The 23,698-nt window shown below is 40.3% G+C and overlaps 1 protein-coding gene across 1 annotated transcript in view; it reads left to right on the top strand.

Annotated features, from left to right (window-relative positions):
• Positions 1 to 23,698, top strand: part of DNAH8 (dynein axonemal heavy chain 8) — a 332,098-nt gene that overhangs the window by 298,637 nt on the left and 9,763 nt on the right. The window contains exons 85-87 of the mRNA XM_034660654.1: positions 5,319 to 5,475; positions 9,381 to 9,533; positions 10,570 to 10,759. Of these exons, the coding sequence (XP_034516545.1) occupies positions 5,319 to 5,475; positions 9,381 to 9,533; positions 10,570 to 10,759 (500 nt within the window). The remainder of the gene's footprint in view (positions 1 to 5,318; positions 5,476 to 9,380; positions 9,534 to 10,569; positions 10,760 to 23,698) is intronic.

Below are 23,698 nucleotides of genomic sequence, written 5' to 3' on the forward strand. Positions count from 1 at the left end.
ATTTCTGCTCTAATCTTGGTCAACTCCTTCCTTGTCAGTGGGTTAGGCCTGTCCCTCTGTTGCTGTTCCAGTTTCTTGAGGTGAGAATATAGAAACTGCATTTTAGATTTTTCTATTCTTTTGAGTGAGGCTTGGATGGCTATGTATTTCCCCCTTAGGACTGCCTTTGCAGTATCCCATAGGTTTTGGACCATTGTGTTTTCATTCTCAATGGTCTCCATAAATTGTTTAATTTGTTTTTTGATTTCCTGGTTTATCGAGTCATTCTTGAGCAGGATGGTTCTTAGCCTCCAAGTGTTTGAGTTTCTTCCAGGTTTTTCCTTGTGGTTGAGTTCCAATTTCAGAGCGTTGTGGTCTGAGAATATGCAGGGGATAATTTCAATCTTTTGGTATTGGCTGAGACCTGTTTTGTGTCCCAGAGCATGATCTATTCTTGAGAATGTTCCATGGGCATTTGAATAGAATGAGTATTCTTTGGTTCTGGGGTGTAGTGTTCTATATATATCTATGAGGTCCAACTCGTCGAGTATGGCATTCAAAGCCTTTGATTGATTCTTTGCTTAGTTTTTGCCAGGGTGTTCTATTTCTGATAGTAGGGTGTTGAGGTCCCCTACTATTAATGTATTCTTATCTATATGTCTCTTTATTTTGGTTAAGAGTTGGCTTGTGTATCTTGCTGCTCCCCTGTTGGGGGCATATATATTTATAATTGTCATATCCACTTGTTGGATACATCCTTTAAGAATAATATAGTACCCTTCTGTATCTCTAACTATAGTCTTTAGTTTAATATGATATGAGAATTGCTGNGAGTTTCTTCCAGGTTTTTCCTTGTGGTTGAGTTCCAATTTCAGAGCGTTGTGGTCTGAGAATATGCAGGGGATAATTTCAATCTTTTGGTATTGGCTGAGACCTGTTTTGTGTCCCAGAGCATGATCTATTCTTGAGAATGTTCCATGGGCATTTGAATAGAATGAGTATTCTTTGGTTCTGGGGTGTAGTGTTCTATATATATCTATGAGGTCCAACTCGTCGAGTATGGCATTCAAAGCCTTTGATTCTTTGCTTAGTTTTTGCCAGGGTGTTCTGTCTATTTCTGATAGTGGGGTGTTGAGGTCCCCTACTATTACTGTGTTCTTATCTATATGTCTCTTTATTTTGGTTAAGAGTTGGCTTGTGTATCTTGCTGCTCCCCTGTTGGGGGCATATATATTAATAATTGTCATATCCACTTGTTGAATACTTCCTTTAAGAATAATATAGTGCCCTTCTGTATCTCTCTCTATGGCCTCTAGTTTAAAATCCAGTCTATCTGATATGAGAATTGCTACTCCAGCTTTCTTTTGAGGTCCATTTGCGTGGAAGATGGTACTCCATCCCCTTACTCTAAGTCTGAATGCATCTTTGGGTTCAAAATGAGTCTCTTGTAGACAGCAAATGGATGGGTCATTTCTTTTTATCCAGTCTGCAACCCTGTGGCATTTTATGGGAGCATTGAGGCCATTTACGTTGAGAGAGATTATTGACAGATATGATTTTAATGATGCCATTTCTCTTTAAAGTCTTTGTATCGGTTGTGACTTGCTGCTCTGTATCACTCTTGGGGCCTTTTTACCTTTATAGAGCCCCCCTTAATATCTCCTGTAGGGCTGGTTTCGTGGTTACGAAATTGGTTAATGATTGGCGATTTTGGAACGTCTTTATTTCTCCATCAATTCTGAATGACAGCTTTGCTGGATAAAGGATCCTTGGCTGCATGTTTTTCTCTGAAAGAGCTTTAAAAATGCCCCCCCAAGCCTTTCTCTCATTCCAGGTCTCTGTAGACAGGTCTGACGTAATCCTGATACCTTTGCCTTGGTACGTGAGAAATTTCTTTGCCCTGGCCGCTTTCAATACTGTATCCTTGGATCTAATATTTGTGAATTGCACTATGACATGACGTGGCGTAGGTTTTCGTGGTTGAGCTTGGGAGGGGTTCCTCTCTGCCTCTTGGACACGAATGCTTGTTTCCCTTGCTAGATTAGGGAAGTTTTCAGCTACAATTTGTTCAAATATCTCTTCTAGACCTCTGTTTTTCTCCACCCCTTCAGGGATGCCGATGATTCTGACATTGGATCGTTTCATAGAGTCAGTAATCTCCCGTAATCTACATTCGTGGGCGTGGATTTTTTTAAGACCAGCTTCTATTTTCGTTTTTTCTTCTACTAACCCATCCTCCAATTCGCTAACGCGTTCCTCTGCCTCGGTGACCCTGGCCGTCAGAGCCTCTAGTTTTGACTGTATTTGGCCCACTGAGTTTTTAATTTCTGTCAGATTCGCTCTCATTTCTGCCCTTAGGGATTCTATATTCTCAGCAACGCTTTCTCTGATGCTTTTTTCAAGTTTACTCATCATCTTGACCATTGTTGCTCTGAATTCCATTTCTGATAATTGGGATACATCCGTATGTATTAATTCTGTGGCCGAGGCCAATTCTGTGGCAGAGGCCACAGACTCATTATCTTTTCTTTGCTGGGGGGGACTTCTCCTTCTCGTCATTCTGATGAAGAGAGATTGCAGGGTTGTCCAGAGCCCAAGTGTTGACTGGGACCCAGGCCGTGCGCCCTTGTTTTATAGAGATCTTAGGGATGTGGGCTTCTTCCTTAAAGAGTTTATTTATTTATTTGAGAGAGAGAGAGACAGTCAGCAAGAAAGGGAACCCAAGCAGAGGAGTGGGAGAGGAAGAAGCAGGTTCCCGGTGGAGAAGCCCGATGAAGGACTCCTTACGGAGCGTTGTGATCACACCCTAATCCGAAGACAGGTGCTTGGTGACTGCGCCACTCAGGCGCTCCGGGTTGTGGGCTTCTTGATTTTTCAGCCTGCCTTCTGGGGGAGGGGCCTGCCTGCAGGTACTCAGAAAACCCTGTTTGGGTAGAGTCTCTGTGTCCCTTGCGAGGGGGGATGGGGATGGGCACCCTGTGAGCCGGTATTTCCGGGCTTTTGTTCTCTGGCGGCTTTCCCTGGCGGTTTGCTATGCCTCTTCTGAGAGAGCAGCAGCGGCTGAAATTCAGCCTCTGTCTCAGAACAGAGGGATCGCGGATCGTTCTCCACTGATGTTCTGGCCACTTTAACTCTGCTTCTGTTGGTGCTGCTCAACCCTGCAGCATCCCGGGATGCGCGCCCCACACCCGGTGTCCCAGCCCTCACTTCCAGGGCTGGCGCCTCTCTGTCCTTTGTGTTTCTAACGCCGCCAGCCGCCAGCCACCCCACGTGCACTCCCGGAGCTCCCAGTCTCAGTCTGGTTCCAGGGAGCGCAACGGAGGCCCATGAGAAGTCTGGTGGCACGGGTTCCCGGGCTCATGGTCTGTCTGCTTGCTCTCTTGCGGGTGCCGGTCCGCGAGTCCGCCCGCTCTCCCGTGCAGGTGGCTACCGCTTTCTTGGCCGAATGCGGTGGCTCCCTCCCCCTTCCGTTTACCTTCCGATATCTGTGCTCGGTTTCATGGCTCCCCGCTTCGTACCTCAATACTCAGCACTGGAGATGTTCATTTGTAGAGATCCAGATGTATCTTCCTGTGTCTTAAGCTGATTCCGTGGATGTTCAGGCTGGTCTGGTACCTATCCAGCTCGACTCAAGGGACCGGCTGAAAAATGGGTCCTCTACTCCTCCGCCATCTTAACTCCCCTTTCTGGAAAAACAGTTCTTGACAGGTTGCCACCCCCCAGGTATGGCACACACAGTGGACTAAAACACAACCCCAGTCTTCCTGTGAAAATGCTTATTTACATATTTGCTATCAACTTAAAATAGACTCTTATATTTATAAGCTGTTATATGTGAGCCTCATGGTAACAAAGCAAAAGTCTATAGTAGATATACAAAAGAGAATAGGAAAGGAATCTAACACTAGAGAAAGTCATCAAACCACAAGGTAAGAGCAGGAGAAGAGAAAAGGAAGAGAAAAGAACTAAAGAACAGTTAGAAAACAATTAACAAAATAGCAATGAGCACATACCTAGTAATAATTACTTCACATGTTAATGTGCTAAATTCTCCAATCAAAAACATAAAGTGGCTGAGTGGATTTTAAAAACAAAAACAAAAACAAAAGACCATGCTGCCTACAAGAGAATGACTTCAAATGTAAGGACATGAACAGACTGAAAGTGAAGGAATGAAAAATGTTTTATGCAAACAGAAACTGAAAAAACTTGGGTAGTTATGTCAGACAAAGTACACTTTTAAACAAAGACTGTAATAAAAGACAAAGATGGTTGTTAAATAATGATAAAGGGGTCAATTCAACAAGAAGATACGACATTTGTAAATATTTGTGCCCCCAACATAGGAGCGCCTAACTATATAAAGCAAATACTAACAGACCAAAGGGGATAAATTGACAGCAACACAACAATAGAACAATAGTACAATATAATACAATAATAGTAGGGGACTGTAATATCCTACTGACTCTCACACTGATGCACACACACCGTCTTGTGTCCAGACCCAGCTACTTTAAGAAAAAAACTAAGTTTGTGCCTCTCAGAGCATCTGGTTGACCCAGAAGAGATCTAGAGAGTGAGAACAGGAGCAACAGAGAGACACAGCCAGATTACTCTCTTTTAAAGCACGCTGTTCTTTTCCTCCACACCATATTACAATGATATGGACAAATGCACCCCTCTTCCACTACATCGAGAGAGGCACCAAGGCAGGGATCTGTTTACAACCATATTGTGGCACCTAGCTCAGTGCCTTGTACGTAGTAAATCTTCTTTGGATACGAGGATTTTAAAGATGGGTGGCTGCATTTAGGCAAGTGGAGCAGATGGATGCCAATAGATTACTCTGGAAATCATAAAACAAAAGTGGAAAAATGAGAAAACAAAACAGAAAATACCAAAGAAATTGTAATAATGGGTAATTCACAGAGGAAATATGAGAGATCCTTTTTGATCTAACCGTCATGTAATTATAGATGCTTATGACCAGTCTATAACTGGGGGAGAATAAAAGGAGTTGTGTTCATTGTCCAACATGAGGTCCGTAAGCAAGCAAAATTGGATAGTACTGCTTTGGATTACCAAGGACGTTTGTGGAATCTCTTTCCCTGAAGATGGAAAGCCTTTCTTTTCTGTGACTTTCTTGATGTTTTGTTAGGAGGCAGTAGAATGGATCTCTAGTTTTTTCATTCTTGTGGGTTGATGGTAAAGTTTCCTTTCCCCCCCTATTTTTTCTATCTGGCTTTAAGTGATCTTATCAGTTCATTTTAGCTTTGATAATTATCTCTGAACTTACATTTCCCTGCTACATTCTGAACAGTTCACTCTTTTATCAGGTATCAGAGTAATACTGCTTCTGCTGTTCTTGAAACAATTACCAACATTCAACCCAAAGAGAGTGGAGGGGGTGTGGGAGAGACCCGGGAAGCCATCGTTTATAGATTATCTGAAGATATGCTGAGCAAACTGCCTCCTGATTACATTCCTCATGAGGTAAGTGCACCCTTTGCCCTTTGGGTTCCACAAAGCCTAGCATGGTTCTAGGACAGTAGGTTTCATTCCCTCCCTGCTCTACTCATTCCTGCTTCCTTTACCACTCTTTCTTTTAACCTTGTGGTCTTCTCTTCCTTGCCCCTTCTCAAGCATCTTGCAAACTATGGTCTGCACTTTTCCTGACACCTTTCTCCATCCGCTTCCTACTCCATGTTCTTTTTCAATCACCTTCTCTCTACCCTTCTTCCACCTTTGGATTCGTCTGTCTTTGGATCCCCAGATATCCTTCTAGGCTGGAAACATCTCTCCACCTTTCTCACCCAAGCCTGCTTTGTCCATTTTTTAAACTCACCCCTGGTTTTTGTCTTCTGCTCCCCCACTTTAGTCTCTCAGTCCTCCCAGCCAAGAAAGCAAGCCATTTAAATGAATTCACCCCCGGCGTGGATGGCAATAATTCTCTACTCAGTTGTTTGCTTATTAACCTAAATCGGTTTTCTCAAAATATTTTTAACCTCAAGACCCCTTTACAAAATGACCAAAGACCCCAAATAGCTTTTATTTATGTGGGTTATACTATGAATATTTAAAATATTAAGAATTTAAACAGACACATTTCAAAAATCTGAATTAATCTATTGTAAAATAACAGTAATAAACCCCACTACATGTTAATACAAATACCATTTTTATTTAAAAAAATATATTTTCCAAGACAAAAAAATTCATGGAGAATAGTGGGATTGTTTTACATTTTTGCAAATTTCATTAATACCTCGTTTAATAGAAGGCAGGTAGATTTTCATATCTGCTTCTGCATTTGATCTATTGTGATACCACATGTCACGTAGCTCTGGAAAACATCACTGTGCACTCCTGAGAGAAGAAGAGTTAAAAAGTCAAATGATGTCTTAGTATTACTATGAAAAACATTCAACTTTGTGGACCCCCTGAACGGATCTCAGGGCCTACAGGGGTCCTAGGCCACACTTTGAGAACTGCTGATCTAAAAAAAAAAAAAAAAATCTTTCATCGTGGTAAAATTTCTGGGTGGTTGAAAGTTCTGTGAAAGTTCCTCCAAAGTGGCCTCCATCTTCATGCAAGAAGACAAGGTTGTGTCCTCTGGTCATCTAGGGCCTCCTGTCTCCTGTTTCAGCCTCCACTCCTCACTGCTGATGGTCAGAGAGTCCCAGATGGGGCTGAGTCAAGTGTAGCTGTTGAACCAAGAAGGGAGATGCTAATGACCTCGTGCTGGAATAACTACGGTCTTGTGTCTACCTTGACTTGCATCCTAGAGTCTGGGAGAAATGAACTTGTCAGCTGGGAGCTCTGAGGCTGCTTGAGCTACCGGCCTCCCACTGCAATGGGTACCCATTGATAAGAAACATTTTCTTGCTTCTTAAAACAGTTTTTGCTTCTGTTCTGTAAATGGGCACCAAGGCATTTGGCTAAGATACTGAAATCCGTTGCTTCACATAGAGATAATTATAGTGGGGGGGGATATTTTAAAAAATGGATACATAGTGTAAGTACATACTTCCAATGGTTAGTGATGGTAAGTGATCTTCAGGAGACAGATGAGGCATAAAACCTGCCTTCAAATATTTTAAAACCTGGCATGTGAAGGTGAGATAAAACCCCCTCTGGTTGACTAGACCACAGGTTGGTATTACCAGAGGTGGTATTCAGGATCTTGGGAATCTTGGGATAATTTGAGCTATCCAGGCTTGGTCAGGGCCACTTCCTCAAGTTCTCTGTTCTGGCAATATTCTAGCAGGGACTGAATGTGAGGAATGTCGCTAAGTGGTTTGCCAAATGGGAAGGAGCTTGTACTGAGGCATCTAAAACTGCTTCCTCTTCCAAGATCACTTACCTTTTAGTGTCCTTTATTTCATAGAGGAGAGAGATGTGCTCTTGAAAATGTGGCTGTAAAGTGAATTTTGTAGGTTGAAATATAATTATACTATTGACTTCCATAGTAAAAACAGAGCCACATTACTCAAGAAGAGACTACCTGGTCCCAGAAACATAATGAAAATCCTATGTAAGACTGCAGCAAATCTTCCATCTTATTAATAAAAAGATAATTTTAGACTGGAACAATAACCATATTCAAAATAAAATCAGTACTAAGATTAGATTTTCAAGAGTTTAAGTTTTTCCTAAGCATGTCTCGATTGCAAAAGAAGTTTCTCGGCTTCAGAGGGGAGGGGGTGGGGGAATGGGATAGGCCAGTGATGGGTATTAAGAAGGGCACGTATCGCATGGTGCACTGGGTGTTATATGCAAGTAATGAATCATGGAACTTTACATCAAAAACTAGGGATGTACTGTATGGTGACTGATATAATAAATTATTATAAATTAAAAACCAAAAAAACCTTAAGTAGGGTAAGGTGATTTGTCTGGGGCAGTTAGCATACTAAAAGATACCTGGGCTATTGACATGACATTGTAGCCAATACCTGGGCTTAATTTCCCACTTTTGGGGGTTGCAAAAGTATTTCCATAATTTCCCTTTTCCTTCAGTGTGAATTTCTACAGGGTAGTCATGATTTAAAGGGGGTGATACATATGCTATTCAACCACTGGAGGCTGAAGGGCTCGAGATGAGAATGAGGTTGTAGAGCCTGCAAAAATATAAGTTCTAGAACCAGGAATTTAAGAGAATTCCTGAAGGTTGGTGTGGTGACTGGGTTAGGGACCTCTACCGGCATGTTTGACTGGGATTGCAATATCATTTGCTCTACCTGCCCAGATATTCTCAGCTGAGCTGTTCTGTTTTATATCACTGCTTCCCTGAGTTTGAGTTTCCCCTCTTCATCCCTCATTCATTAGAAGTGGCCCAGCTGCAGGAAAGCGGAAGTGTCCACTGCTGAGTGGGACACTTCAGCACCATGTTAGCAAACGTGTTCTGGAAAATGAAAGGGATGGTCCAGGTGAGCCTGAGGCCCATCATCTCTAACATTCCATGACTCAAGAACGGCCTGTGAGCATCTCCAGCAGACAATCCTATAGTTTACTGGCTTTCTGGTGATTCTGTGGACTGGTACATCTCTCTGAATTCTCTCCCACTCCACGTGCCTATCCTTACCCCTCCTATACTGGCATCTCTTTGATTATGGCCCCCAGAAAGTTCAGATCTCCGTAGGAGTTCTTGCCAATATTCATAGTCAATCTTTTCTTGGGCACAGGTCACTAAATTCAAATATGTATATATATTGGCTTATTTTCCAATAATTGTTATATTTTATTATTCCCAGAACCAGATGCTTTTATATTGATCTCTTCGAAATGGTCAATAAATGATATACAAAAAGGAACAAGTGACAGGTGCTTAATGGCTCTCACACAAAGTCAAATATTTTCATTGATTAGATTAGGAAAGACTCTCTTTAGTCACCCTAACCAGGGCAACAATGGACTTAGGAAGCTGCAACCAGTCGTTCGTTGGTTACTGCTCTGTAAAGATTTTGGCCGTATTAACTTTCAGTGACATTTCTAATAATGACTCAGTAAGCATTATGAAAAAAAATCATGCCAAACTGTACTCTTAGAAAGGTTAGATTGCTAAAGAATATTTAACTGACACTTAGCACTTAATCATTTGAAAGGGAAAAAAAGGTACAATTTTGTTTCAGCTTTTTAAAGTACATTTCCAATTATCAACTAAGTACAATCAGTAGGAAATAAAAACCATTTTAGTTGAACAGTAGTTTTTGAGGCCTGGAAAATGGGGAATTTAATGTCAAGTTTGGTTCTGCAAGAGATATTTTAGAATCCATTTGGTCTAGTAGAGATACATCCAGAGGAAGAAAAAGAATAGAGAAAGGAGAGGTCATTGGGAAGAGAAATAACAGATGATTTTTAAAAAAATTCCTTTCTTGTATTTTATGCTTTTTTTTAAGGTGAAAGCTCGTTTGATAAAGATGGGACATCTTAATTCAATGAACATATTTCTTAGACAAGAAATTGACAGAATGCAAAAAGTCATCTCAATACTTCGCAGTAGCCTGAGTGATCTAAAATTGGCCATTGAAGGAACAATCATTATGAGTGAGGTGAGCTCTGATCTCAATTGTCATTTCCCTCTTTTGTTGGTTTGTCTCATTCTTTTTTTTATAATCATATTTTTTATTATATTATGTTAGTCACCATAAAGTACATCCCTAGTTTTTGATGTAAAGTTCCATGATTCATTACTTGCGTATAACACCCAGTGCACCATGCAATACGTGCCCTCCTTACTACCCATCACCAGCCTATCCCAATTCCCCACCCCCCTCCCCTCTGAAGCCCTCAATTTGTTTCCCAGAGTCCATAGTCTCTCATGCTTCATTCCCCCTTCTCTTTACCCCCCTTTTCTTCTTCCCTTTCTTCTCCTACCGATCTTCCTACTTCTTATGTACCATAAATGAGTGAAACCACATGATAATTGTCTTTCTCTGCTTGACTTATTTCACTTAGCATTATCTCCTCCAGTGCCGTCCATGTTGCAGCAAATGTTGAGAAATCGTTCTTTCTGATGGCTGAGTAATATTCCATTGTATATATGGACCACAGCTTCTTAATCCAGTCATCTGTTGAAGGGCATCTCGGCTCCTTCCATGATTTAGCTATTGTGGACAATGCTCCTATGAACATTGGGGTGCATATGGCCCTTCTCTTCATTACGTCTGTATTTTTGGGGTAAATACCCAGTAGTGCAATTGCTGGATTATAGGGTAGCTCAATTTTTAACTTTTTAAGGGACCTCCACACTGTTTTCCAAAGTGGCTGTACCAACTTGCATTCCCACCAACAATGTAGGAGGGATCCCCTTTCTCCACATGCTTCTCCAACATTTGTTGTTTCCTGCCTTGTCAATTTTTGCCATTCTAACTGGCATAAGGTGGTATCTCAATGTGGTTTCGATTTGAATTTCCCTGATAGCTAATGATTTTGAACATTTTTCATGTGTCTGTTAGCCATTTGTATGTCTTCATTGGGAAGACATTGTATGTCTGTTCATATCTTCTTCCCATTTTTTGATTTGTTTATTTGTTTCTTATGTATTGGGTTTGTCTCATTCTTATATTTTAACTTTCTCTTTTTCAGAATTTGAGAGATGCCCTGGACAACATGTATGATGCTCGCATACCTCAGATCTGGAAAAGAGTGTCCTGGGATTCATCCACACTGGGCTTCTGGTTTACCGAACTTCTGGAAAGAAATGCTCAGTTTTCTACTTGGATATTTGAAGGGAGGCCCAATGTATTTTGGATGACTGGTTTCTTTAATCCCCAAGGTATGTGCCCATAGGAGAATGGGCAAAGTTGGAGGATGAGGGTAGTTGTGTAGTAGCACTGTGTGATAAATACATATTATAATACAACAATATAGAGGTACAGCTTGCTAAGTGCTGGACACCTACTTTCAAAGGCTGGAAACCACAGATGATCTTTCTGTATTTGTTTTACAGATTTAATCTGAAATTCATTCTACCGTTGCTTCCACAATAATGGAGGCAAACCTTCCATTTTTCTTCTCATCTGCTTCAGCAAGCCCACAGGCTTCAGACATGTGAAATAGTAAAGTTTTGTTCAAATCTTAATTTTAAATTTTTATGAAAATGACAAACATGAAGCACCAAAATATGCAAAAATCGTTTCTAGATTTCAGGAAATTAGACTGATTTAAAAAATGATCATGTGGCAATGCTTTTATTGAGTGAACTTCTAGAGTCTGTCCCCCCTCAGTTTTTCCCCCCTGAGAAAGTGCTTTGTGATTCTGCTGCATTTCTTCCTTCACTCTAGAAATTTTTACTAAGTTACTGACCAGATGTCTATTGACATAATAATAAACTATATAAAATTTGGTAAGCTCATAAAACCCACCATAGTTAGCGTTTCAGATTTAGAAAGTGTGGCGTTCGTAAAGTTCTGAAACTCAACAGCTTTTTGCTTTACTACAATATGGATAGTTTTACTTCAAGTAATTCTTTCTTATCAAGTTTTTATTTAAATTCCAGTTAGTTAGCATACAGTGTGATATAGTTTCCGGCGTGCGATATAGTGATTCCTTGCTTCCATGCGTCACCTGATGCTCATCACAGCAAGGGCACTCCTTAGCCGCCATCACCTCTATCACCCATCCCCTCAGCCCCCTCCCCTCTGGTAACCATCAGTTTGTTTTCCGGAGTGGCTGCACTCCTGCAGTCTGCATTCCTACCAGCAATGCAAGAGGATTCCCCGTTCTCCACATCCTTGCCAATACCTGTTGCTTCTTGTGTTGTTGATTTTAGCCACTCTGACAGGTGGGAGGTGGTATCTCATTGCAGTGTTGATTTGCATTTCCCTGATGATGAGTGATGTTGAGCATCTTTTCATGTGTCCATTGGCCACCTGTATGTTTTCTTTGGAAAAATGTCCATTCATGTCTTCTGCCCATTTTTAAATTGGATTATTCATTTTTGGGGTGTTGAGTTTCATAAGTTCTTCATATATCTTGGATACTAACCTTTACAGGATATGTTGTTTGCAAATATCTTCTCCCATTCTTTAGACTGCCTTTTAGTTTTGCTGACTGCAGAAGCTTTTTATTTTGATGTAGTCCTAATGTTTATTTTTGCTTTTGTTCCTCTTACTGAGAAGACATATCTAGAAAGAAGTTGCTATGGCCAATGTCAAAGAAGTTATTGGTTGTGCTCTTTTCTAGGATTTTTATGGTTTCATATTTGGGCCTTCAATCCATTTTGAATTTATTTTTGTGTATGGTGTAAGAAAGTGGTCCAGTTTCATTCTTTTACATGTTGCTGTCCAGTTTTCCCAACACCATTTGTTGGAGAGACTGTCTTTTTACCATTGAATATTCTTTCCTGCTTTGTTGAAGATTAATCGACCATATGATTGTGGATTTGTTTCTGGGTTTTCTATTCCGTTCTATTAATCTGTGTGTCTGTTTCTGTGCCAGTACTATACTGTCTTGATCACTACAGCTTTGTAATATAACTTGAAGTCTGGAATTGTGATGCCTCCGGCTTTGCTTTTCTTTTTCAAGATTGCCTTGGCTACTCGGGGTCTTTTGTGGTTCCATATAATTTTAAGATTGTTTGTTCTAGTTCTATGAAAAATGCTGTTTTTATTTTGATAAGGATTGCATTAAATGTGTAGATTTCTTTGGGTAGCATAGATATTTTAACAATATTTGTTCTTATGATCCGTGATCATGGACTGTCTTTCCAATTTTTTGTGTCATCTTCAATTTCTTTCATCGGTGTTTTATAGTTTTTAGAGTACAGGTCTTTCGCCTCTTTGGTTATGTTTATTCCTAGGTATCTTATTATTTTAGGTGCAATTGAAAATGGGATTGATTCCTTATTTTCTCTTTCTGCTGCATTGTTATTGGTGTATAGAAATACCACATATTTCTGTACATTGATTTTGTATCTTGCAACTTTACTGTATGAGTTCTAGCAGTTTTTTGGTGGAATCTTTAGGCTTTTCTGTGTAGAGTATCATGTCATCTACAAATGGTGAAAGTTTGACTTCTTCCTTGCTGATTTGGATGTCTTTTATTTCTTTTTGTCTGATTCCTGTAGCTGGACTTCCAGTACTATGTTGAAAAAAAAATGGCTTGAGTGTGGACATCCCTGTCTTATTTCTGACTGTAGAGGAAAAGGTCTCAGTTTTCCCCCATTTAGGATGATATTAGCTGGGTCTTTCATAGATGGCCTTTATTATGTTGAGGTATGTTCCCTCTAAACATACTTTGTTGAGGGTTTTTATCATGAATAGATATTGTATTTTGTCAAATGCTTTTTCTGCATCTATTGAAATAATCATATGGTTCTTATCCTTTCTTTTATTAAGGTGATGTGTCATATTGATTGATTTGTGAATATTGAACCACCCATGTAACCCAGGAATAATTCCCACTTGATGTGGCGAATGATTTTTTTAATGTATTTTTGGGTTAGGTTTGCTAGTATTTTATTGAGGATTTTTACATCTATGTTCATCAGAGATATTGGCCTGTAGTTCTCTTTTTTTGTGGTGTCTTTATCTGGTTTTGGTATCAGGGTGATGCTGGCCTCATAAAATGAATCTGGACATTTTCCTTCCTTTTCTATTTTTTATTTTTATATTTCTTTTTTTATAATAATAATTTTTTATTATGTTATGTTAGTCACCATACAGTATATCCTTAGTTTTTGATGTAATGTTCCATGATTCATTATTTGCATATGACACCCAGTACACCATGCAATATGTGCCCTCCTTAATACCCATCACTGGCTTATCCCAATCCCCCACCTCCCTCCCCTCTGAAGCTCTCAGTTTGTTTCCCAGAGTCCACAGTCTAATTTTTAGAATAGTTTGAGAAGAATAGGTATTTATTCTTCTTTAAGTGTTTGGTAGAATTCACCTATGAAGCCATCTGGTCCTGGACTTTTGTTTGTTGGGAGTTTTTAGTTACTGATTCAATGTCTTTGCTGGATATCTGTCTGTTCAATTTTTCCATTTCTTCCTGTTTCAGTTTTGGGAGTTCATATGTTTCTAGGAATTTATCCATTTCTTCTAGGTTGTCTGATTTGTAGGCATACAATTTTTCATAATATTATCTTCTAACTGTATTTCTGTAGTGTTGGTTGTTATTTCTCCTCTTTCATTTGTGACTTTATTTGGGTCCCTTCTCTTTTCTTTTTGATAAGTCTGGCTAGAGGTTTATCAATTTTATTAATTTTTTCAAGGAACTAGCTCCTGGATTCATTGATCTATTCTATCGTTTCGTTAGTTTCTATATCATTTATTTCTGCTCTAATTTTTATTATTTCCTTCCTTCTGCTGGCTTTAGGCTTTATTTGTTGCTACTGTTTTAGCTCCTTTAGGTGTAAGGTTAGTTTGTCTTTTGAGATTTTTCTTGCTTCTTGAGGTAGGCGTGTATTGCTAATATTTCCCTCTTAGAACCACCTTTCTTACATCCCAAAGGTTTGGGACCACTGTGTTTTCACTTTTAGGTGTTTCCATGTATTTTAAAAATTTCTTCTTTGATTTCATGGTTGGCTGATTCATTGTTTAGTTGCATGTTATTTAACCTTCATGTATTTGGGGCCTTTCCAGATTTTTGTCTTGTGGTTGACTTCTGGTTTCATAGCTACTTGAGATAATTCCTGAACAAAATAAAGTAATGTTGATTCCTTACAGTTCAGCACCTTATAGCTCTACTAGTAATACAAGTTAAGAGGTATTCACATGTACAAATTTTGGAAGCATTATTGCTACTCACAATATGGTTGAATCTCATAAAATATTAAGTGAAGGAAGTAAAACAGAACACATTACAGTGTGTTATACTGTATACATTGTAATCTATGTGTAATGTATATATACTGTATGATTCCATTTACGCAATGAATCAAAATAGGGAAACAGATCCATGGTGTTAAAAGTCAGACTAGCGGTTGCCCTTGAGGGAGAGGGCAGTGATTGCAAAAGGGCACAAGGGGATTCCTGGAGGTCAGGAATGTTCCATTTCTTGATCTGGATGTTGGTTACGTGGCTATTCTCTTGATGAAAATTCATCAAGTTCTACACTTATGATTTGTGCAGTTTTCTTTGTATAAATAATACTTCAAAAATTGGTATACCTGTAATTGTTCTCTGTGTACATACATTCATTCGCTTCATGCATTTTCAAATATCGTAACATTTTCTAAACTTAAACACTAACCATGCCTGTTTTTATGAGCTTATAAAACTATACATGGTATACTATTATTTCAATAGACTTTAGATTTGTAAAGGACAGCTCCCAGATTTCACTTATCTATTTTTCTCCCAGAATTTCCATTGAATTTGGGGAGGGAACATTTTTATTATGGTTTTCAGATTTTGTGAATCTACTTATGAGTCTCTCTTTCCTCCTTACCAGCCCTCAATTTGAATGAGTTGTCACCAGGTAATTCCTGGCTTGGGGGCCTGAAGAAATAACACTTAACTTAATTAGGATTGTCTAACCATCTTCCATTTGCCAGCCCCTCTGCTAGGTGCTTTCAATAGAGAGAGATTTGAGACCCAATTCATCCCCTAAAGGAGCTCATAATCTGATTGGTAAGACAGACCCATCAGCAACTTTAACATAATGTGATAAGTGCTCCACACAAGTGAGAACTAAGTGCCACAGTAGTACAGAGGACAGGGAGATGAATTCTGCCAAGGCAGGGCTCCAGAAGAGCTTTATACAGGAAGCACGGAGTAGGATTTGCAGGGACTCGAGAAAAGGGCATTCCAGCCAGAAGCCTGAGCAAAGACAAGGCATGAAAAAAGAAGGACGGCAGTGTGACCAGAGCTCAGGAAGAGGGACCAGAGGTGGGTGGCAGTGAGGCTGGAGTGCGGAGTTTTCTGGGGGAGGTTAGGCCACATTATAAAGGCAATTGGAAGTCCACGGAGATCAGAAGATAATCCCAGGAGAAGGTAGAGGGTAGACTGGAATATGGAGATCCAGAGCAATGAGACTTACCAAGTCCAAGGGAGAGCCTGGGACTTTAACTAGGTGAAGAGAAAGGGACAGATTTGATGGGGTGATTAAATGGGGGATCTTTGGGAGAACAGAGAGTGGCAATGGCTGAGATCAAAGGAATGGTACAAGACAGAGAGCACTGGAAGAAGGACAGGTTGGAAAGAAAACAAGGAACACTGGAATTGTCAGCTAGTGCTGGCAGAACATACAGATGGAGACGTGTGTTGGCCAACTTGGAGTTTAGGAGAGGAGTAAATATTAGTGATTTTTAAAAAAGATGTGTGGTCATTAAGTATGTTTTTGATATTCAGAAACCAAGAGAGATAGGTTGGTTGATCCTTGGCTTTCCGTAGATGCAGACAAGTTAAGTCGTGTGTCACAACATACAATCTATTTCAATGATTGCTTTTTTTACATTAGAAATATGACTTGAAATAGCAAAGTATTAATATGAACTAATCTTTGTTACTATTTGTTAAGAATGTTACAAGCCAGAACATTTAAAGAAATACAAATACAGACATACATTTGTTTTCTTGTCTTTATTTGTTAATAATACTAATCCTTTCTCTTTTCTTCATTTCTGTTTTCAGCTTAAACTTTTATTCTTTCTCTCATGGCTCTCCATGTCTTGGGGAGCCCTGGACTTATTCAAGCATGTTACCTTTACACACAAGCACCCAGACATACATCCTTCTCTATGATTGCTTTCTGTTTATAGCATAGAAGAGTGGAGGTCAACTTTATTTGCACACTAATCACTTGTCTGCTTCCTTTTCCTTCTCTTGACATGAGAAACAAATTACTTTCTGCTCCATATTACCTGACCAAATCCAGAAAACATAAATATTACAGCAAGTTCATGCATTTCGTAGGCAGTATGCAAGCAGATAAGGTAATTTCCAATTGGAAGCCTCTCTGGTCACGATTTGACATCAGTAATTGATTTCTCAGCATGACTATATCTCCTGGGTTTTATATCTTCTAACCTGGTCTCTTTTGATGAAATTTCTTTCTTTGGCTCAAGATATTTAAGCAAATGGGTTTTTTTTAATTCAAAAAAATGTTTAACTAAAACACAACGCAGTTTGCAACGAGGCCATAGTTTCATCACAGTATGTGTAGCCAAAATCACCTCGGCTATAAAACATATAAAACAACATTTACATATGTGACCATTTATTTTGTGTTCTTATAATGTAATACAGCATCTAGTACTGTCTGATGTGTGTTTCCCATCATGCCTCTGGTGATTGCTCCTCAGGCCTAAGCGACTTCAAGACCCACACTGCCATAAGGACAGGAGACAGGACTTGCATGCCTCCCCGCCCCCCATCTGTGCCTGAGCTGATGCTGTTTATAGCATTGGTCCTTTGCCTTATGGTAGCCTGATATTTTGTCAGTTATACTTGAAGAGGCTGAGTCAGCCGCCATGGAGTGGTATTTTCAGCCCCCTTCACAGTCATTTCTTGTAGCAGTTGATGAGCTCAAATGTATGGCAATTAGGTTTGATTATTAAAATGTTCAAGATCTCTACCCATTACCCTATAACATTTGTTTGATGGCTCAGCTTTTGGCAGTGCATGGATTTGCCTCTCAATGGATTACTCAGGCCCAAGAGAACCTGTGTGCTCCACCGGGCTTTCCCAGCAGTCATTGATACACATGTTCACATATTGTTTAAGATTGTGCTTCTCAGGATTCTTGAAGGATTTGTTTGGTCTCTGGTTCCCAAAGGTGTACCTTTTCAGAGCATCAGGCACACATGATTGATTCTAATTTGCGTATGTGTTTGTGTCATAAGTGTGGACTATGAATTATGAGCCTGACTTCAAGTGGGTATTGACCACCTTGTAAAACCTCTTAATTGACAGCCATGCTTTACCATTTGATGTTAGGTATGACTCATGTGCTGCCAATGCAGCCTCTATAGAGGAGGAGATTACACCATGCAGTATCATTATTCTCCAAATGTTTAACTCAGTCTGGAGCTTGATGCCAATTGGATGCCAACTTGCATTAGTTTTTCTGCATTAGTTTCTTGCATTAGTTTCTGCATTAGTTTCTTGCATTAGTTTCTCTCAGTGTCTCGACAAGCCATGTCAGTCTGTCACAGCAGATACCAGTGACAACTTACACACTAGTACAAATCAAGATTTTCAGAGAGGATTTTACTGAAGCAAGGGGATGGGTACTTTTTGTCCTGTTATCTTTTATTACAGTAAAAATCATCTACAACCTCTTGCCTATATATTTGTTTTCAGGGCAACATCATCAGCTAGCAGCACTCTCTGAAAGCTTGTTTTATAAAAGCCTGACATTTGTTGGGTAGAAAAGTACACCAAGAGTTCATAGAACTTTAGCATTGGAAGGAACTGAGAGATTTCTTCTAATCCCATAACAATCCTAAGCATGCCCCATAGCTATAAGAACAAGAGCTGACTTAAACATCTGAGGGAAGCCAGGTGAACTTCAAGGTTCTAAACCTGTATCTGAATGATAGCACTTACCTGCTCTGTCCTCAAACCACAGAATGATAGGAGGACTGTGGACATCTTAGAAATGCCTCCAGATTGAGTAACAACCCATCTTCCTTGCCTTCATGTGGGAGGGGCATAGGTGCACCTGGCTTCAGTCACAACCACATCCCTTATAATTCTAGTTTCTGTACATGTTATCTTCTTTACCAACTGGCTAATCCCTTGTAATCTGGCCAGACTCATCATTGTTCTCTCCAAGGCCACCAAATCTAGTGACCTCCTTGCCAACTTCATTCCTCTTAATTATACTAGGATGCCAGTTCTGGAAACTCTTTCATACCTTGGCTTTCATCCATTACCTTCCTTGGTTCTCCTCCTACCTCTCCTAGGACTGCTTCTCGGTCTACTTTGTAGACTCATCTCAAGCAAGTTCTGCCCTTGGTCCTGGTGCCTACATGGATAACGTCAGCCATTCTCACAGATGCAACTATTTATCTCTACTCATGACTGACTCATCCGAAGTCCTGGTTTAAGGTTCTGATTCTTCACTTCCAACTGCCAATGTAGAATATTCCATCCTCCTGTGAACCTCACCGGTACTACCTTCTGGTCATCTTCCTCCTAAACCATCCTAATCAAGATTCTGCTACATTTGCTTGTATATCAACATCCTCCAGATCACCCAACTCTTGTGAGTGGTCCTCTCACATCCAAACAACTTGGAAGAGGGAAATCAGGAAAGCATAGTGTGGTGGCAGACAAGAGGAGAAAGTAGGAAGTAGAGACGGATGCTGCCAGAGGTCAAGTAAGATAAGACCAAAAGTGGTCAGATGCCTTTATCAATAAGGAGACTGTTGGCAAAGGGTGTCAGTGGAGTGGATGGGGAAGTGGAGGAGTCAGACTTCAAGGTGAGTGAGTGGGATAACAGGAAATGGAGAGACAGAGTATGGACAAGAAGGATAATTAGTCTCAAGAAATTTGGCTTTGACGAGGAGAAGCAAGTTGGAGGAATGGTTGTAAGAAGAAAGGATTCTCTTTTTTTAATGATAGGAGAGGCTTGAATCTATTCAAATACACATGGGAAGAAGCCAGGAGAGAGAGAGAGAAAGAGAGAGAGAGAGGGAGGGAGAAAGTGCAAAGATAACAGAGAGGGGTAAAAAAGGCAAAGAGGGGATGGCTCTCAAGTGCAGGGATGCACTCCAGGCAGGTGGAGGGACACCATACCCATTGTAGTAAGAATAATAAGGGAGGAAAGAGTTTAGGTGCGAGTGAGTCTGTCAGTTTGATGGCAAGAAGTTAAGGGGGTTCCCGTCTGACACTTTCTATGTAGGAGGCAAAGTGATTTCAGGAGCAAGAAGGTGTTGGAGGAAAGATCTAAGGAGAATAGAAGATGTTTGAGAAAGTCGGCTATTGAGGGGGACAAGGAAAGATTGCTGGGTGTCTTTGAGAAGCCCATCAAGGCTAGTGGCCACTGTGGAATGATCTTACTATTGTTTGGCAGCCTGGAATAAGTATAGGAAGGGGGACATTTGGATTCATCTAGGTTTGGAGTTTTGCTGGGAAAGTGATGAAAAGAATGAATCTAGACTACATAGGAAAGAAATGAAGAAAAGGTGGAGTTCAGGAGGTCTTCAGAAATGATGAAGTCAGGGAATGGAGAGGTCAAGATACTGAAGGAGGCCCAGATGATGGAGAATGCTCAGTGAATGGGGGCAGATAGTATTTGGAGTATGTGGCCAGAGGATGTGCTTGTCAGAGCACCAAGGATTCTCATAAAGGATGAAGGAACAATTGGGAAGGACTGTGTCTTTAGAGTTGAGCAAGGCTCCAGTAAAAGGAAGAAGATGGAGAGAATGTTCTGTGAAGAGGTGGAAAAATGGGAGAGTTGGTTAACCATTGAACCACTCCAGAGGGAACAATGGAAGGGTTTGGTTGGGGCAAGGGAAAGGAAGTATAAAGCAGCACACAGAGAAGATAGCGCAGTTCAGGGAATTAACATTTTGGCGCATGAGATGTGGTGGATTAAGCAGACGCCAGAGTTAGCCTCAGCTTTCCCACTTGTACTCAGGTTCTGTTGGAGCCAACCATGTCCTGGATTAACAACATCACAGAGAACACGTGTGCCTCAGGGGGCCATGGAAGGAGTCCGCACATACTACTGACAGCCTTCCTAATATTTTGCTTGTACTGTGAAGCATTTCTGTTCCTACTTGTCAAATTTGTTCTTAAAACAAATGTGGGTCAGGGAACTGTCAAGAGCCTGCTGTGCAGATCTTTTTGCAGAGTGGTGTGGTTCTCAGCCCTGCCTCTACAACTGAATCACCTGGGAAACATTTAATGTATAGTAATGCCTCAGGCTCCAGACCAATTATATCGGAACCTCTGGTGATGAGGCCTCTAGAGTCTGTACAGTTAGTTTTCTTAAAAACTCACTTGGTCATTCTAATGCATGAAGAAACTAGGCCTTCGACTTACTACCCAGTATGTGGTCCACCAGCCAACAGCCTCAGTATCACCTGGAGCTTGATAGAAGTGGAGAATCTCAGCCCCCACCCTTGACCTACCTACTGAATCATAACTTGTATTTTAATAAGAGCTCCTTCCCCAGCTGATACCTATGAACGTGAAAGTTTGAGAAGCCCTGCCTTGAAACAATGCTGATGCTGGGGTCCCACCTCTAGATTCGGATTTTATCGATCTGAGTTGTGGCCTAGGAATCGGGAGTTTTAAAGGCTTCCCAGATAATTCTAATTTTCATCCAAGGTTAAGATTCCCCACCTTACAGCATCTAGCAAAGCATCAGCCGAGGTGCCTGGTGCCTTTTTATTCAATTGGGTGGATCAACCCCATCTTTGCTTAATGATTTCTGACCTTTATTTAACTTACTAATGAACTCCATTTGCTTCTCATTTGGAGGAAAAACTGCCTGTCATACACTTGTGGCAGGAACATCATTTCTCCTCATCTTTGAAGATGCTACTGGGAGGCTTGGTAACTAATAAGACAGGAAATACTGCCCAACCTAAGGCCCATTACATAAGGACTGGTTCATTTATTAAAGGAAAAAAATGGCCGATAGGACTACCAACCTCCTCCTGATCAAATTGAGACAAGCAACCTTCCCGATTAGTTATTTCTTTTGGCTTTTCCGAGGCCTTGTTTGAAGTGATACTTGAACTCTACAGCTTTCTTTAAGCTGACTGACTACACAAGTCAAACAACAGCAATTGGTTTGCTGAAATTCTGGGTTACTACTATTATAGGAATTAAGACATAACAAATGTTACTTTAGACCTGAATTTCCAAAGTATAACCCCAGCTTAATAGTGAATTTTTTAAAGAACAGACTTGACAAGTGTTTTAAGATTTCATTGTGCTGTATGAGTTTGAAGGGAAAATTTTTTTAAAAAAACATCTCATTTGGACCACATGCAACTCAGATGTTGAATAGTCAAATCACCCATTTCCATGTGGGTGGTTAAATCTCATGAACAGAAGGTTATTATCGGTGAAGACTTTCCCCAACTTTTTGTTTCTTACTTCAGAGTCAAACATATGAATACATGAATCACTTTCCAGCACTGATGATTGAAATTTGGTTGAAGAATTATTAAAACTAAATTGGTGCCAAGACAAAAGTACTGCTTTTCAAGTTTTTATAAAGAAAAATGTATCAATAGTCTTTTAAAATTATACAAGCTTCAGAAAACACAGATTTTGATTCCATTAGCCTTGATATTAGTCTACAAGAAAGATGGTCATTCATTTTTCTAAATTCAATAATGAACAATTCAGTGGATTTACTGCAGTTTGAATTCCACAAGATCATGTTTTTCTTTTCAGGAAGCCAAAGCAAAACTATCAAGACTTGAAAAACTATGTATCTTCTCCATGTTCTCTGGGTGAGAATGGCCCATGGAACATTTCCCTACCTTCCAATACATTTATTTAACCTTTTCCTTTCTTAACAGCTCAAAGCAATCTGTGTTCTAGATTCCATCTATCAGCATACTAAGAGTGTTACCTAAATCAGGCGGTGTACTGTTCATGTAAACTAGACAACATCATGTGTATCCCCCAGGAGGGAGAAGATGGGAGATGCTCTCTCCCTAATCGTACTTGAGGTTTTCAGAGCTTTCTGACAATGGCTCAAGTCTTCAAAGCAGGCATGTTACATGAGAGAGAATCCCACTCATCCATCATTCAGGACCTATGTCATTGTCCTAAGTGCCATACAGAGAGAGGTTAAATTTACAATTTAGTTGGAATTTAAAATGTTAGAGAAAAATTCAATTATTCAATTTGTGCAGATGGATGGTTAAGACCAAGATTCACGTCTTGTGCGTTATGACCTTGTAGATTCATAGATCAGGGATGAATTTTAAAATTTCATAAAATAGAGTCAATTGAATTCCAACTACTCTACTTGGATACACAGTGTCTAGTATGCCACATGGAGGCACACTTGGTGTTGAATGATGAAAATGACATTCACAGAGGGACTTACAAGAAAGAATTGTATATTATTGTTATGGTCACTATTGGTTTACAACTTCCTGGGTGTATCTGAAACCAGCCCCGCATATGCAGAAGGCAGGGAGAGACTGAAGGAAGAGGCAGGCCACTTCAGATTGGTAGGTGGCAGGTTTTATAAGTAATGGTGCTTAGTTGTAAGAGGCTTAACTTGGGTGGCCACAAGCTGAATAGATCTCTGTACCCACCTGCCAAATGTTAAAAGTTTACATAGAGGACTTAACTGGGTCCAGTCACGTATATCATCCAGATAGCCTCAAAAACACATCACTAGCCCAAGGCTCTGTCCTTAGGGCAGCCTCTGGGAGCAGGAAAGGCAAGTAGAACACACATTTCAAGGACAGGGGAGGTGAGGAGGAGACTCCAATTGCCCAGATGAAGCTCATGGATCAGCCGGTGGCCATGTTCTCTTGATAACCTCCCCCAACACTGTGACCAGCTCTTACAATCTCCCAGGCCCCCTCTTCTGCAACAGAACCTGAGCCGTCAGCAAGGGGTTTCACTAGCATAGAGGTGGCTCTTTGGGCAGCCATCAGCTGCACGGCAGGCTGCTGCCACAGCAACAGTATGGACACGTGCAAGAGAAAACACAGATTAAGAAAATAATCCTAAAATTAGTCACAACTTTTTCCACCAAGGGCTCCATGTTTCAAACTACTGATTTATTAAGTCTCCTAGGCTGGAAGTTGGATTACCCAGGCCATTCACTGGTG

Source organism: Ailuropoda melanoleuca, chromosome 5 (genome assembly GCF_002007445.2).
Source record: "Ailuropoda melanoleuca isolate Jingjing chromosome 5, ASM200744v2, whole genome shotgun sequence".
Lineage (NCBI taxonomy): Eukaryota > Metazoa > Chordata > Mammalia > Carnivora > Ursidae > Ailuropoda > Ailuropoda melanoleuca.